Below are 14196 nucleotides of genomic sequence, written 5' to 3' on the forward strand. Positions count from 1 at the left end.
AACAATATTGAAGTCAAATAACTTTATTAAATATATTTTCTTTACTATGACAATGAATGAAGTGCTGTACTGCTATAAAAAAAGATCTGTTCAGAATTGAAATATACACATGCTTGCATACTCAAACATGCAGGCATACACTGGCGTACCCACTACCCATGTAATCCTTTGTCAATAGTAGAAAGCTCAACTATGACAATTCATTACATAACAAAAATGACATGTTAAAAAATTTTAACTCAAGAGGAGACACCATCCAAACCTCTCCAATGTCTTCTGAACTAAATGGTGAAACGTATTCTCAGTTGCTTGGGTTAGATGATGTGGAGCTCTTGCAGTCCGTCTCAGAATCGGTCTCACTGCAACTGGTAGTTGGACTTTGAGGTCCTGGTCTGGACTTGGGAGACAGACTACTGGATTTACACTGAAATGGCTTCTGTTCACTCCCCAAAGGACCACTGCTTACCAAGATAGAGTTGCTCTGAAAAGGAAACAATATTGGCCGAGTCACACAACATACTTTACAATCTACAAAGAGTGACTTTATGATTCATTAAGTTAAGCTTGTCAAATAGAGCAGTGGTTCTCAACCTTTTCAGACCCCCCCAAAATAATCATATTTGAGTGGAGGCATTACATTTAGTTTCACATAAATATTTATATATATAAATATCCAATCTACAAGCTCACGTGTGTTTGTAGATCAGCTATTTTCAAAATGTTTGCCTCTCTTATATTATTGGCCAATGTTTGACCAGTTTTTATAGTAGTTTGTTGATTACTTTTGATGCAATTATGGTCTTTTTTCATTTAATTTCCTTTTTAAAAAAGGTCTTAAAAGTCCTTAAATTGTCACTTCACTGTCATTACATCCCAGGTTGAGAACCACTGAAATTGAGTACTAAACACTACAATAGATTTTATTAGAGGTAAGAGATGAAATCTACCGGATTGTCCTGGTTGCTCATCAGGTCTTCGATCTCATTGTGCCAGCCGAGCATTTCAGCGAACTTCCTGACTGTATCCACCAAATCACCCAGTTCCATGTGGTCTGTTCGCCGCAGGGGCACTCTCTCAAAGGGGCCCACTGCATGGCGGTTCAGGAGCAGACGCGGCACTGTAGACTTCACAGTGTTTACCAGGCTAGCAAATGGCTCAATCTGTAAACATTTTGGTTTTGAGAGACCGAGTCTGACATTCATGTAGTGCTAATAGCCATTCATTATTTTCTTCGATTAATTGAGTGATAATTGACGAAAACATTCAAATTATTTTTGTTATAGTCTACTAAAGAAATTGTGAAAATAACCGATCTACAATCTCACAATGGAGCTTGTAGATCTTCTGTTTTCACCTGTAATGTGACCACAATAAGGATGCCAGTTTAAAGTGGTTTTCAAAACAATCTAATAAATAAATAATCCCCCAAACTCGATATTTACTGGTATGCGGTCAGGTCTAGGCCTGGCTCAGGGAGGAGGACGCCCCTGCCATGCATAGTCCACCATGGGTATCCATGGTCATCCCTTAGGTGCAACAGGCCTAAGGCCTAGTAGTAGGTGTGTATGTGAGATGAGTTACATCTTTTTATTGTGTAACTCTGTATATTGGTACTGTTTTTACATTATGGTATGTTGCAATATGTTTATTGTAATTTTTATCAGTATTGTACACTGTACGTATGTAATGTATTGTATTTCTGCTTGCTGGACTCTTGGAAGATTAGCCTCGGCTAAAAGAGATCCAAATAAAATCAAAATCAAATCAAATTTACTAAAAACGATTATCATTTTTATAATGAATTAAATCAATTAGTTCAATTCACTGTTGCAATCCTAAATTCATGTGCTTTGAATCCCAAATCCTATAAATAAAAGGACTGACACTTACCTGTAAGGATGTGCCCATGATGATTAGTAGGTCGGCTTTGGCGAAGTCTTTAGCGTGCAGGAAGTACTTCTCAGGAAGGTCCTCTCCAAAAAACACGACGTTAGGCTTGACTGTCCCAGCGCAGAATGAACACGTGGGGACACTGTCGTTCATAATGGCATGCTGTCAAATATGACAATTGAGGAAAGATTCATCATCACACACATGGTTATTTGGACAAGGTTTGCTGGGTTGACAAGAGCCAGACCTCACCTTAGCCTCCTCGGCAGGATATGGTGTGTAACACAGATGACAGGCAGCCGTGTCAAAACTACCATGAGCCTCTACAAGCTTGTCATCTGGGATGCCACACACTGGGGAAAAGATCAACAGGTAATGAGAGGAAATTAGCAACATGACCTTTTGTTCACAAGCATTTCATTGTGTCAGTCAGATTAGAAGTAACATCCTAAATATTTGCCCATAACCACTTAAACCCTATACTTAGTCTCCTAGTAGGGATGTAACAATGCATCGTGAGACAGTTAAATAATGTGACGATTCATATTGGTGAATTGAAAAGCGTTTTTAAGTAGTTAATCTAGTTTTGAGTTTGCTTTTTCACAGCACACAATCATTTGTCATTGGGAATGCGACACCATTATACAACAGAGTATAAAGTAGGCTTTAGTGGTAAAGTTGTGAACACAGCGGCGCACTGTTTGCACAGTTCATATGACAGTGAATAAATGTTCCAACTGTTAGATGTTTTTGTTTCTGGTGTAGCAGCACATCCGTCCTCAGACATGGACAGCTCCCCGCAGCTCAGCTGTGTTTGTTTTAATAAAGTGCCTCCGGTAGGACTGTTTAATTTCGAATGGGCTTCACTTCTGGGAATTGCAGTTATAAGAGATAACAGTAATGACCATATAGCTACCACTGGTGTCGCCAAAAAGACTAAAAGAAAATGAACGGTAGACAGTATAACCTGACCAAGGCTGAAGACAGCAGTCTTCAGGCTTCACAATGTGACACGTTGTGAGCTTGTAGATCTGCAATTTTCTAGGTGCGACACCGACATACAACAAAGTATATAATAAATATACTATACATAAACGTACCATTCTTTAATTTCATATAGAAAAAATAAGATAAATAAAGTACAGTATTTTCTAGTTTCTGTCTGAAATAATTCTAATAATCATAATTTGTCTATAAAATGTGTTGGGGGAAAAAAAGAGCGAGACAATAATATCGTGAACCAAGTATTGGAGAATGATGAGTTGAGTGAATCGTTACATCCCTATATACTTGTATTTCCCTCTAAACCAAGTCTCTTCGCCAAAAATAGCCAATCTACAAGTTCACGACGTGTCGCAACGCAACACGTTGTGAGCTTGTAGATCTGCCATTTTCACTCAATGTTCGACCCAGAATAGGGACGCTAGGGTTCACGTTTAAAGACCTCCACTCACGTTTCTCTAGACCATCAATGTTCTGGGTGTACATCCTGAGAAGCAGGCCCTTGTGATGCAGCATGCGGATGAAATAGTGGATGTAATTGGGCCGATGACTACCAGGATACAGCTCCTTGGCCAACGAGAAGAAAGGTTGCGGGTCATCAGAGAAGTAGTCGATGTTGAAGACAGCTTCTGGATAAGGGATGTTGTACTTCTTCAGGTTAGCATACAGCCCTGTTCCCGGCGTTCTTTAAGTGGGTGAGATCAACATACGGTACATTTATAGGTTGGTATGGAGAAAAATTATTAAAAAAGAAAAGAATCATGCATACAGACAGAGATACAAAACAGTACAGAAAAAATCTGAGAACCAAAACTCAAGAGACTTACCTGAAATCTGGGATCCCACTGGCCGTGCTGATCCCGGCCCCAGCCACCACCACTACACTCTTACAGCGCCCTAACTTCACTAGTCGAACCACAGATGCCAGACCTCCCCGGGACGATGGTTTGACCACAGGCTCAGATGGACAGCCCTGAGTCGATGTAGGCCCAGAGGGCTGATTTGCCTTCGTAGGGTCACTGCTACACTTGGACATATTTCCTTCGCTAAGGACAGAGCCCAGAACAGACCGTACAGTATAAGAAGTATAGCAATACCAAAAGGAAAGTGCTGCACTGGGCAACAATAATGATAGTACTGTGGAGTAGACCAGGTGATTGATCACAGAGCACAGGAAAAGATTATCAACAATATTTGGACTTAAATTGTGATGCCCTGGTAGATATATACAACACAACGTTCTACCAAAGTTCAACATTCAACGTTGTGTTTTTGATTTGAGAGTTGTTTTTGATTTGACATCTTTATTGACAATGATCATATGCACAAAACATACAACTGCACATATGTGTTAACATGGTGTCGTATGTATAGGCTTACCTTGCAGACAGAATGTCCCGTCCACTCACACTCATCAGGCTAAGGTCCTGGGCTAGAGCAGAGTCTGTCTGCTTCCTGCGTTGTTTTCCGTAGAGGCCGGGCCCAGGGTCCTGGCTCCGGATCCCGTCCGTCTGCCTGGCCTGGGTGGTGGAACTGCGGGTGATCCTGGTGACAGCGGGATGGGAAGACTTTTTATCCCCGGTGGACCTGGACTTGCTCATTTCACCACCTGTTGAGACCAAGAAAAAAAAACAGAAAAAAAACAGACTAAACATATTTAAAATTGTACCATTAGTAATTAATACAAATGTTGTATTCCATTTGCATATAAAAAAGAATGCAAAAGCTTACACAAATGCAAAAGCTTATAAATTACTTAGTTTTTCTTCTAACTAGGCTAATTAGATATTCACTACTTTTTTGACAATGAAAACATGCCCCCCCCCACCCCCCTGCATCCTTCCTTCCTCACATTCTGACCCATATTTAAAAAGCTGTTACAATGAAATCATCATGGCATTCTATTATGTTCTTCCCCTTTGCACAGTGAAAAGCTGAAACGTCTTAAAACTGTCAGTGCTTGAACAAAAGGTAATGGCCGTAATATATTTAGCACCCCCTCCCCTCCCCTCCTCAGCAGCTATGCTAATACGGTCCACAGCTGTGGCAGCTTTACTGTTCAGGGAAAAGAGAAGAGCAGAATTAAGGGGGGTGGGGGTGAGTTAAAAAGAGGGGTAGCAGACAGTGGTGAAAGAGAGCCCTAGATTGACTGTGTGTCAACAAACCCAGCTGGAGGAGAAAAGAGGGTGCCCCCTAAAGGCCCCCTCAAAGTGAGGAGCAAGGGAGAAGGGGGGCATGTGGAGATAAATGATACAGAGGCAAGATTCAATAAAGAGGGGACAGAGGAGGAGAAGTGAGAAGAGAAGGATGGGAGGGAAGGGGGTTTTTCCTATTCTAGCCCTTCAAACAACTTCCATGAAGAATGAGTTTTAGTGATCAGCGAGAGAGCGAGAGCGAGAGCGAGAGCGAGAGAGAGCAAGGAAACAAAAGAGCTACAACCCATAAAACATGACTGTTTCAGCGCAAAGGAAACTAGGAAAGAGATAAGACAAGCTTCTCTGTAGCACCTTATCGTCTTCACGAGGGAAAGGAGGAGAAAAGGAGGGGCTGACTGGAGGCTTACCTGAACAATAAAATACTACCTCCTGGGATATTTAGAGAAATTAGAACGAGGGGTCTGTGAATGCAAGCCTTTTCTGCAGCTGCAACATTGAGAGAAAACTTGGGTTGGCACAAAGTGTGATTTGTGGCAGATCCTTTGAAATGTTTTGAGAAAAAACGTTCAACTTATTTGATTTTAGGCGTTCAATCTTCTTTCACATCAGCTCCTAAAGGCTGATGCCTCTACATTAACACCACCCACCCACACACACACACACACACACACACACACACACACACACACACACACACACACACATCCTACAGAACTATTAAAAACAGCAGGGGGTGGTGAGTCAAGGCTTTTGTCTGTGCTTCCTTCAAAAAGACACTGCTGAGTACAGGCAATAAATCACCAGGCCAGTTATTAAGGTCCAACACAGATGGTGCAGTGTAGAAGATCCCAATCCAATCATCTGACATGGTCACACCACTGAAAGCATTTCAATAGCAGCAGAATCCTGTATACAAAGGTTAGGCTACACAGTCAAAAGTAAGAGACATTTTACATAATTTTTATATTGTCTTTTTTGTATAAGGAGATACAAATGATTAGTATATACAGAGCAGAAACTATAAACAGACTACTATTTATACTATATATACAGAGACTCAGGTTTTACTGCAATTCCATTTACAAATGCAAAGACCACGGCACAATTTGGGACAAATATCTATGTCTATATCTACTTTTTCTTTTTTTTTCAAGACAACATTTTGAGTCTTTAAATTTTTAAATGTTCCCTTGCAATTCCAACAAATACTCAATGTTTTTGTGAGAGACAACTGCGAGAAAAACACTAACAGGAAAATAAACTAACTGAAATAAAATAACAACAATTGACTTTCAACTGAACCTACGTGATGTTTCATGGAGCGATATGGTCTTTGCTAAGAAGCATAAATTAGCCTTAAATCTTTTCTGGCCCCACATTGAGGTATCGTAATAAAATAAAAAAAGCAAAAAGGAAGGACACGGAGCGACAACTCAAGTGGGACATGAATAGTAATGTCCAGCTGATGCATGCTTAGGGGGTCAGCCTTACATCAGTTTCACTTGTGAGGGAGGGAGAATAGTTGTCCACTGCTAAAGAGAGACTTAACTTGCTTGAACACGGGGGCTTAACTCCAAAAGGGGATGTTAAAAACCAACATGGTCACTGTGGTTGTAGGAAACCATGGTGAGGAGGCTAGCAACAGGCTGTCAGTAACGGAATGAGCAGTCTGGCATAAGCGCAGCACAGAGAAATTATGAACCACACAGCTTCAGATGATGATAAACTGAACGCCATTTCAGCAACAAATTAACAGGAAACCAGTTGGATGCTGATGACAAACTGACCATCATTTCAGCAGCAAATTTAACAGGAAGCCAGCTGGTTGGATGCTAATGATCAGTATTCTCAGTCTTCGATGTCAGGTTCCATGTGCAGGTGGGTGTATATATACAGTACATGTACATATTCTCTGCTTTTGTAAAGTTAAAAATATAATAATAATACTTATTTAAAAAAAATATATACACACACACACACACACACACACACTTCATATTTTCAAATGTCTCATTTAAAGATACCACGAGGCTAATTGATTATGCAACATGATGTTGCTCTGATCCATTGATTGATCCCTAATGACAAATAAATCCCTGTCTAAATGACAAAAGGTTTCAAACGGATTTGAGAACCCTCCCCTTGGCTGGCCTTTCAGAAGACTTGCTCTCCCACCTCTCCTCAGTCTAAAAGGCTGAATCCAAATGTGGTCCCAAGCTCCCTGCCACAGCATTGGACCACCACGGGTGCAGGCCCCTCATATGAGGGTTACAGTAATCTAATTACAGCTGTCCCACAACACTGAGCACCTCCTCAGTGTTCAGAACCACCCACCAAAACCAGTCTTTTGGCTAATCCTTTTACAACTAGAAGCAGAGACAAAAACACCTCCCTTGCCAAAGTGTCCACCATTATAACCACACAACACCAGATCTCTCATTGAAAAGTAGGTGTCAAAACACAACACAGATGTGGTTCAGATGTGGAATAAGGCCCATCAACCTACTTGATGTTTTTTCTTTTTTCAAAGTGCATTTTACAATCGCTTCAAAAATACATCATAGGCTTTATTTAGGCTTATATTTATATATTTTAAGTTCAATTCATATAGACATTTTTAGTCATTTCTGGCAACTTTTAAGAAAAAACTGAATAAGAATGTTTAAAATCATGAATGAAAGATTCAGAAGGAGAATTAAACAGGCTTGCTATTTCATATTATCCCTTCGCTGAAGAAAATATGGTTTATCAGGCATTCATACTGTACATAACACATACTGTACTGTACATGAAAAAAGTCTTATTTCAGAGGGAAATATTCAAACAGAATATTAGTAAGTGATATGAGTGAGTGAGTGAGTGAGTGAGTGAGTGAGTTATATCAACTTCCTGCCCTTGAGGCAACGGGCCTACTTGCGGACCACGCAAGTTGGGAACGATGCAAGTTGGGAATGCATGCTCCAAGTGCACCCGGAATATGCAATACCCATTGTACTCATCCGTCTGTCTGTGTCCCTTTTATGCCCATATATGAAGATCTCTGTATCCATCTGTCTATGTGTGTCGCTTTTGTGCCCATATATTGACATCTCTGTGTATCTGTCTGCCCTTGTCCCTTTTATGCCCATAAATGGCATGCCCGCCCATATATGGGCATAACGGTCGGATCGGTGGTCCTGGTAAACCGGATCTCCATGAATGCCTATATATGGGCATATCTGTCAGAAAGGTGGTTCTGGACAACCACCAATCCGACAGACTTCACGCCAGGCACCGCACTCTCTCGGGTCGATAAAGTATGTTCGCCGAGTTTGTAATGAGTTTATGATACCACACAGAATGATGTCAGTGTGTGACATCATTAGTGACACCAGCAAGGTTTATATAACTAGAATAGTCTACATAGATGGGCATGTTACATTTGAGACGCCCACCGTCACTGTCTGTACCCACAAGGCAATTTAATATAGGATTGGTTTGAAATGCAATTTACATGTCAGCCAATTTACATTGGTCAGATTTGCAGCCATTACTTTATGTTGTGCCAGTGCAGAAGAAAGTATTTCAAATACTCAATCTTATACCATAGTTGAGTTCATTACTGATCAATATTGTACGCTATAAACTAGAACCGAAAGAAGTTTTTCTTTCCTACTAATCTTGGATGTCACGTTTGTGACATCCAAGATCTGCATCTGAAAGAACATTTGCATACGCTTAGGACAAATGTATCAGCTCAACAAAAATAACTGATCATTAAATGAGGAACGTGACAAGACAAAGTATAAATTAGGCTTTAATGAGGGCTTTCCCCCAAGGGACAGAACATTTAACCCTCCACTTAAGAGCAGGTTTGTTCTTCCTTAAGCAGTATTTGATCTCTGCTGCCCCCCTATGCAAGGACTGCAACTGGCAGGCTGGTCACCATGGAGACCTCTTCATTACATTTGGAGAGGCCAGAGCCCCCTCTTCTCTCGCCCCACCCGTTCACTAATGACATATCCGTGTTGTATCTTTGTTGGCCTCTCAATTGATACAAAGCAGCTAGTCCTAATTTGTGTTGGTATATTGTTTGCTCAAACAGTAGGGAAGGGGAGTGGTGGAGAGCCTTGTTGCCTCAGTTTGATTGATTGATAGATCGATTGATGTTTTTGTTGACAAAAATGGACATGAAACATGGCCATTATATGGCTATTGCTAATAATGACTCTTGTCCAGTTACCTTTCTAGAGAAGAGACAAAATGATCTTCAGGACTGCATATTGATTATTGGAACATAGGGAAAACTAAACTAAATAAAACTGTAACTCATCACAGATCCATTTCGCGCCAGTGTTGTGTACAAGAATTAAATATTAGGTTAACCATTTACAGCTTTAAATGCATATTTATCAGACAGAGATTATTATATATAATAAGCAAGACATTAGCCTAGCTGAAAGTACAAAGAGGAAACTGCAGTTCCATGACAAACTTGACTGACATTTTGACTCTAATTGTATTCTAGAATTCTAGAAAAAATAAAGAAATTGAAGGGAAGAATGGCCAACTTGTTGATGAAAAAACAGCCACTAAATCTTGAAAACAGATTGTTTTTCATAAATGACATTGACATGGTTGGGTGAAATTATGATTTATAAACTTGCAGGAATGAACCACACCATGTCTTCTTCCAAAACATATATATAACAGTTGTTGCAGTGTATTCTTTGGAGTTGCTGCCTGTCATCCCAGAACATGGGATCTTTTTACCATCTAGATTTGTCTTTGATGAAGCACCACTCTCTCTGGAACATAGATGTTTTTGTTTGTTTGTGCCGACAATATATTATGTAGTCCCATCAGTGCTCAATGCTACTTTTCCTCATTGTTGCACAAATCATGCATAGACACATGAGGGGCCCATTACAAAATAACTTATCATATATATGCAGTACAGTTCATTTCATGGTGCACCTAGCTCAGGCCAACAGAATCTGATGAGTCAGTAATATGCGAGGCTATACTGCCATCTGCTGACATCTAATAACATTACAGATGAAAAGAGCATTACATTCATACCAGTTGTTTTTTCATATGTAGGCTATCGAGTGCCCCTGAACTAATGACAGTTAACTCTACTTGAACACTACTTGAACTGCATTTTTAACCGTACACCATTTTTCTGAGTTTACTGCCATTTCAAAGTTTAAAGACCTCTACGTTTACTAGAAAAGTGCACTCCTCGGAGCACAGATCTCCACCACACCAGGTTGGCTACTCAGGGCCTTCAAACTTTGGAAGTCATCTTGATCGAGCTCGTACAACTAATTGACAACAAATAGGCCAGGCAAAGAGGAAGGAGGAAAGGTAGTGTTTCCTGAAGAGGTGGGTTTTCAGCCTGCTGCGAAAGATGGTTTGTGACTCTGCTGTCATGACATCAGTGGGGAGTTCATTCCACCACTATAGCGTTTCAGATTATGATACCATGGTACTCAAGAAAATCTTTTACACACACACACACACACACACACACACACACACACACACACACACACACACACACACACACACGCACGTCATGACCATGACACATGTCATGAACTAAGTGTCTACCCCTGCACACACATACATATACATACATACATATAATGAAATACCCGTCTATCCCAGGGTCCTTATGCTCACCCCCACCCCCCCCCCCCCCCCCCCCACACACACACACACACACACACACACACACACACACACACATATCGACACCCATCATCACTACCTGTCTGTCCAGACGGCGGAACTTTTGAAAGCTGACCAGACGACGGGGCAGACAGACAGACAGACAGCAAACTTGTTGGACGCAACGACGAGGAAGTTGTTCTACATCAATAAGATACACAGTGACGCCTCGACTCGACCACATCCACGACTTCTAATCGACCCGAAACGATCAACTCTGCATCAAATGAACTTGGTTCAACGTGTTATTTCCTCGGATGTGTCAACAACATAAACACCAGGCAACACATCTCAGCTGTGCAGGAATCGGGACCCAGGATGACGTCACTTCCACTCTCAGTGCGGGAAAAGTGCTCCGTGGTTTGACCATCTACTCTCTGTATCTTTGTCCCCTCCCGCCAAAATCATCATTTACACCAGTGGTTTTCAACCTTTTTCATGCCAAGGACCCCTAAATTCATATACATTTGGCCGCGGACCCCCATATGAAAATGTTTTGTGCCAGGGACCCCCAGAAGTAAAGATTTGAGTTAAAAATGTTCGCTTTGAAAAAAATATATATATATTCAAAGATATGCACACATTTTAAAGATTTTTCAAAAATAGCAGATCTACAAGCTCATAGCGCGGCACTCGGTGACGCAATATGAGCATGTAGATCTGCTATTTTTAGCCGCCAGCTGAAAGCGCGGCTCTGTATTCACTCTGACTCTGGCCCGACAGATTTCCGACATGTATTCAACACTTTTTTTGCTATTGGCTGTCCTGGCTGTCCTTCACTACTTCACAGCCAATGGGGAGACACTACTTTAAAGCCAATGGACGGCCGTCCTAGCCAATGGACGGCCGTCGTTTACAGCACCCGCCTCCCCTCGCAGCACCGCGGCGCAGGCACGCCGGGCAGTTGTCCTCCCACCCCCCCTTACCTCTGACTGCAAAGGTCTAATAGCGGCCAAACAACGGATGCACGCTTATACAGTACTTGAGTAAATGTACTTAGTTACTTAGAACATTTATTTTTCGACGACTTCACATCGCCCGGCCCCGCAGGGAAGGGGGTTCCCTGGCTCAAAACAGATGGGGGGGTGGGGGGGGGGGGGTACTCACACACGCGCATACTGTCTGAAATACTCTGAAAACAGCCGATCTACAAGCTCACAATCATTGTACTTTACTGGAGTAAATGTACTTAGTTACTTTACACCCCTTAACAGACGAACATACGTGTTGAGGCTCCGAAAAACTCAACGAGCCACAACTCACTATCTCTCGCCCCTAAACACGGTCGCCCCTGATCGCAACGGTCTGGGGTGAGCGACCAGTGCCGTTCTGCCTCGCCCCTAAACACGGTCGCCCCGGATCGCAAAGGTCTGGAGTGAGTGATCTGCTCTGCCCTTCAGTGCATATTTGCATGCACATAATGATATTGTTGTTGTGGTTAAGTTGAAATAAGTTGCACAAGTTGTAACAATAGTGCTGTATCCTTACTTTGTTGCAGTAATCAATTCATTACAATATACGTACAATGACTGACAGAATATATATATATATATATATATATATATATATATATATATATATATATATATATATATATATATATATATATATATATATATATATATATATACATATATATATATATATATATACATATAAATACATATTCCAAATATTATTTAACTTTTTCTTTTCAAGATCTTTTTGCAAATAGCCGATCTACAAGCTCAAAAAGCGTCGTGCATGCAACACTTTGCGAGCATGTAGATCTGCTATTTTCAAATAGCCAATGTACTAGTCTGTGCTACTGCTCGTATGTATGTGTGTATATATATATATATATATATATATATATATATATATATATATATATATATATATATATATATATATATGTATATATATATATATTCCAAATATTCTTTAACTTTTTCTTTTCAAGATCTTTTTGAAAATAGCCGATCTACAAGCTCAAAAAGCGTTGTGAATGCAACACTTTGCGCACATGTACATATGCTATTTTCAAATAGCCAATGTACTAGTCTGTGCTACTGCTCATGTAGCCTAGTCGCTTCTTTTGGCTTTGTTTTCATAGAACTGACTGCTTATTTCACTCATGCAAGAGAGCCTAGTCAGCCTACGTGACACATAACATCACACTTTTGCGGATTCCCCTGTATTGCACGTTTAGATGGAGAAGCGAGGCTGCGCCATTTTCACCCTGAAAGGTGGTTTCACTTAGGATTAGGGTTGCACTTTACTTTCATAGCCTAAGCATAAGTAGGCTAGGCTAACTATTTTTGTTGCTGAAACAAATTTAATTTACTTCTACTCAACTACATCTCAGAGGCAAATATTGTGCATTACATTATAAAACATACATTTAACACTTTAGCCCTATTTCACACCTACAAGTATAATACCTACTTGTAGATCTGCTATTTTCAAACATTTTAGTACTTTCACTTTTGGAACTTTACGTACATTTTGATACCAATACTATTGTACTTTCACACAAGTACATTGCGACACACACGCACACACACACACACACACACACACACACACACACACACACACACACACACACACACACACACACACACACACACACACACACACACACACACACACACACACATCCTTTATATTGGTAGCCAACCGATGAACCTCTCTGTTGAGTTATTTTGGTTGCATTGGAATGGCTGAGATTTCATTTTAAAGACCACTTTTACATTTTGTGCTGCAGATTGGGGCAAAAAAAGCCTGCCGCTGGCGGCTATATTATGACTTTAGTCATTTCTTGTTTAATAGCCAAAGCTGAGTGGTTAAAATGATTGTGACGCTATTATGCTGGGGACCCCCTGGCTGGTACCCCCCCAAGGACCACTGGTGGTGGTCCCTGGACCACTGGTTGAGAACCACTGATTTACACGTCTTCAAGTTCAATGTTCATATTTTTCTCTTTTTACTCATTATTATACATGCATTCATAGGCCGACAAGCAGATACTTGTACTGTATCTGTACAGTGATGGAAAAAGTACTCGCATTCAATATTGCAGTGTAGAAATACACTGTTACAAGTAAAAGTAAAACATTTACTTGAGTAAAAGTACAAAAGTATTAGCATCAAAATGTACTTAAAGTACAAAAAGTAGAAAGTACTCATTTTATGCAGAATGTCCCCCCAAATGTATAAAAATCAGCTTTTGAAAATAGCAGATCTACAAGCTCACAATGCATCACATCGTAACACATTGTGAGCTTGTAGATCTGCTATTTTGAAATGGCCGAAATATATATAGGGCTGAAGTGGTTAGTGTATTTTGTAGCTAAAGTTTTCAAATGATTGTAGTGGAGTAAAAGTATAATATTTTCCTCAGAGATGTAGGGGAGTAAAAGTAAAGGTTTTGAAATTAGAAATACTTCAC

At 40.5% G+C, this 14196-nt stretch overlaps 1 protein-coding gene across 3 annotated transcripts; it reads right to left on the minus strand.

Moving 5' to 3' along the window:
• Positions 1-21: 21 nt before the first annotated feature.
• On the minus strand, positions 22-11069 carry LOC311046746 (NAD-dependent protein deacetylase sirtuin-3). Of its 3 annotated transcripts, none has more exons than XM_084059269.1 (8): positions 10804-11069; positions 4273-4501; positions 3720-3938; positions 3345-3577; positions 2143-2243; positions 1891-2052; positions 948-1160; positions 22-481 (listed from the first exon to the last, which is right to left on the minus strand). In XM_084059269.1, exons 2-8 carry the CDS (start codon positions 4491-4493, stop codon positions 302-304), a joined length of 1329 nt encoding a protein of 442 aa, XP_083915395.1. In that variant the 5' UTR covers positions 4494-4501; positions 10804-11069; the 3' UTR covers positions 22-301. The 3 variants fall into 3 exon arrangements, with proteins under 3 accessions (XP_083915395.1, XP_083915396.1, XP_083915397.1); XM_084059270.1 differs by having other exon boundaries at positions 4273-4539; XM_084059271.1 differs by lacking the exon at positions 10804-11069 and having other exon boundaries at positions 3720-3933; positions 4273-4409.
• Positions 11070-14196: the final 3127 nt, after the last annotated feature.

The sequence above is a fragment of the Gymnoscopelus microlampas genome, assembly GCF_963454915.1.
Source record: "Gymnoscopelus microlampas genome assembly, chromosome: 6".
In the NCBI taxonomy this organism is placed as follows: Eukaryota; Metazoa; Chordata; class Actinopteri; order Myctophiformes; family Myctophidae; genus Gymnoscopelus; species Gymnoscopelus microlampas.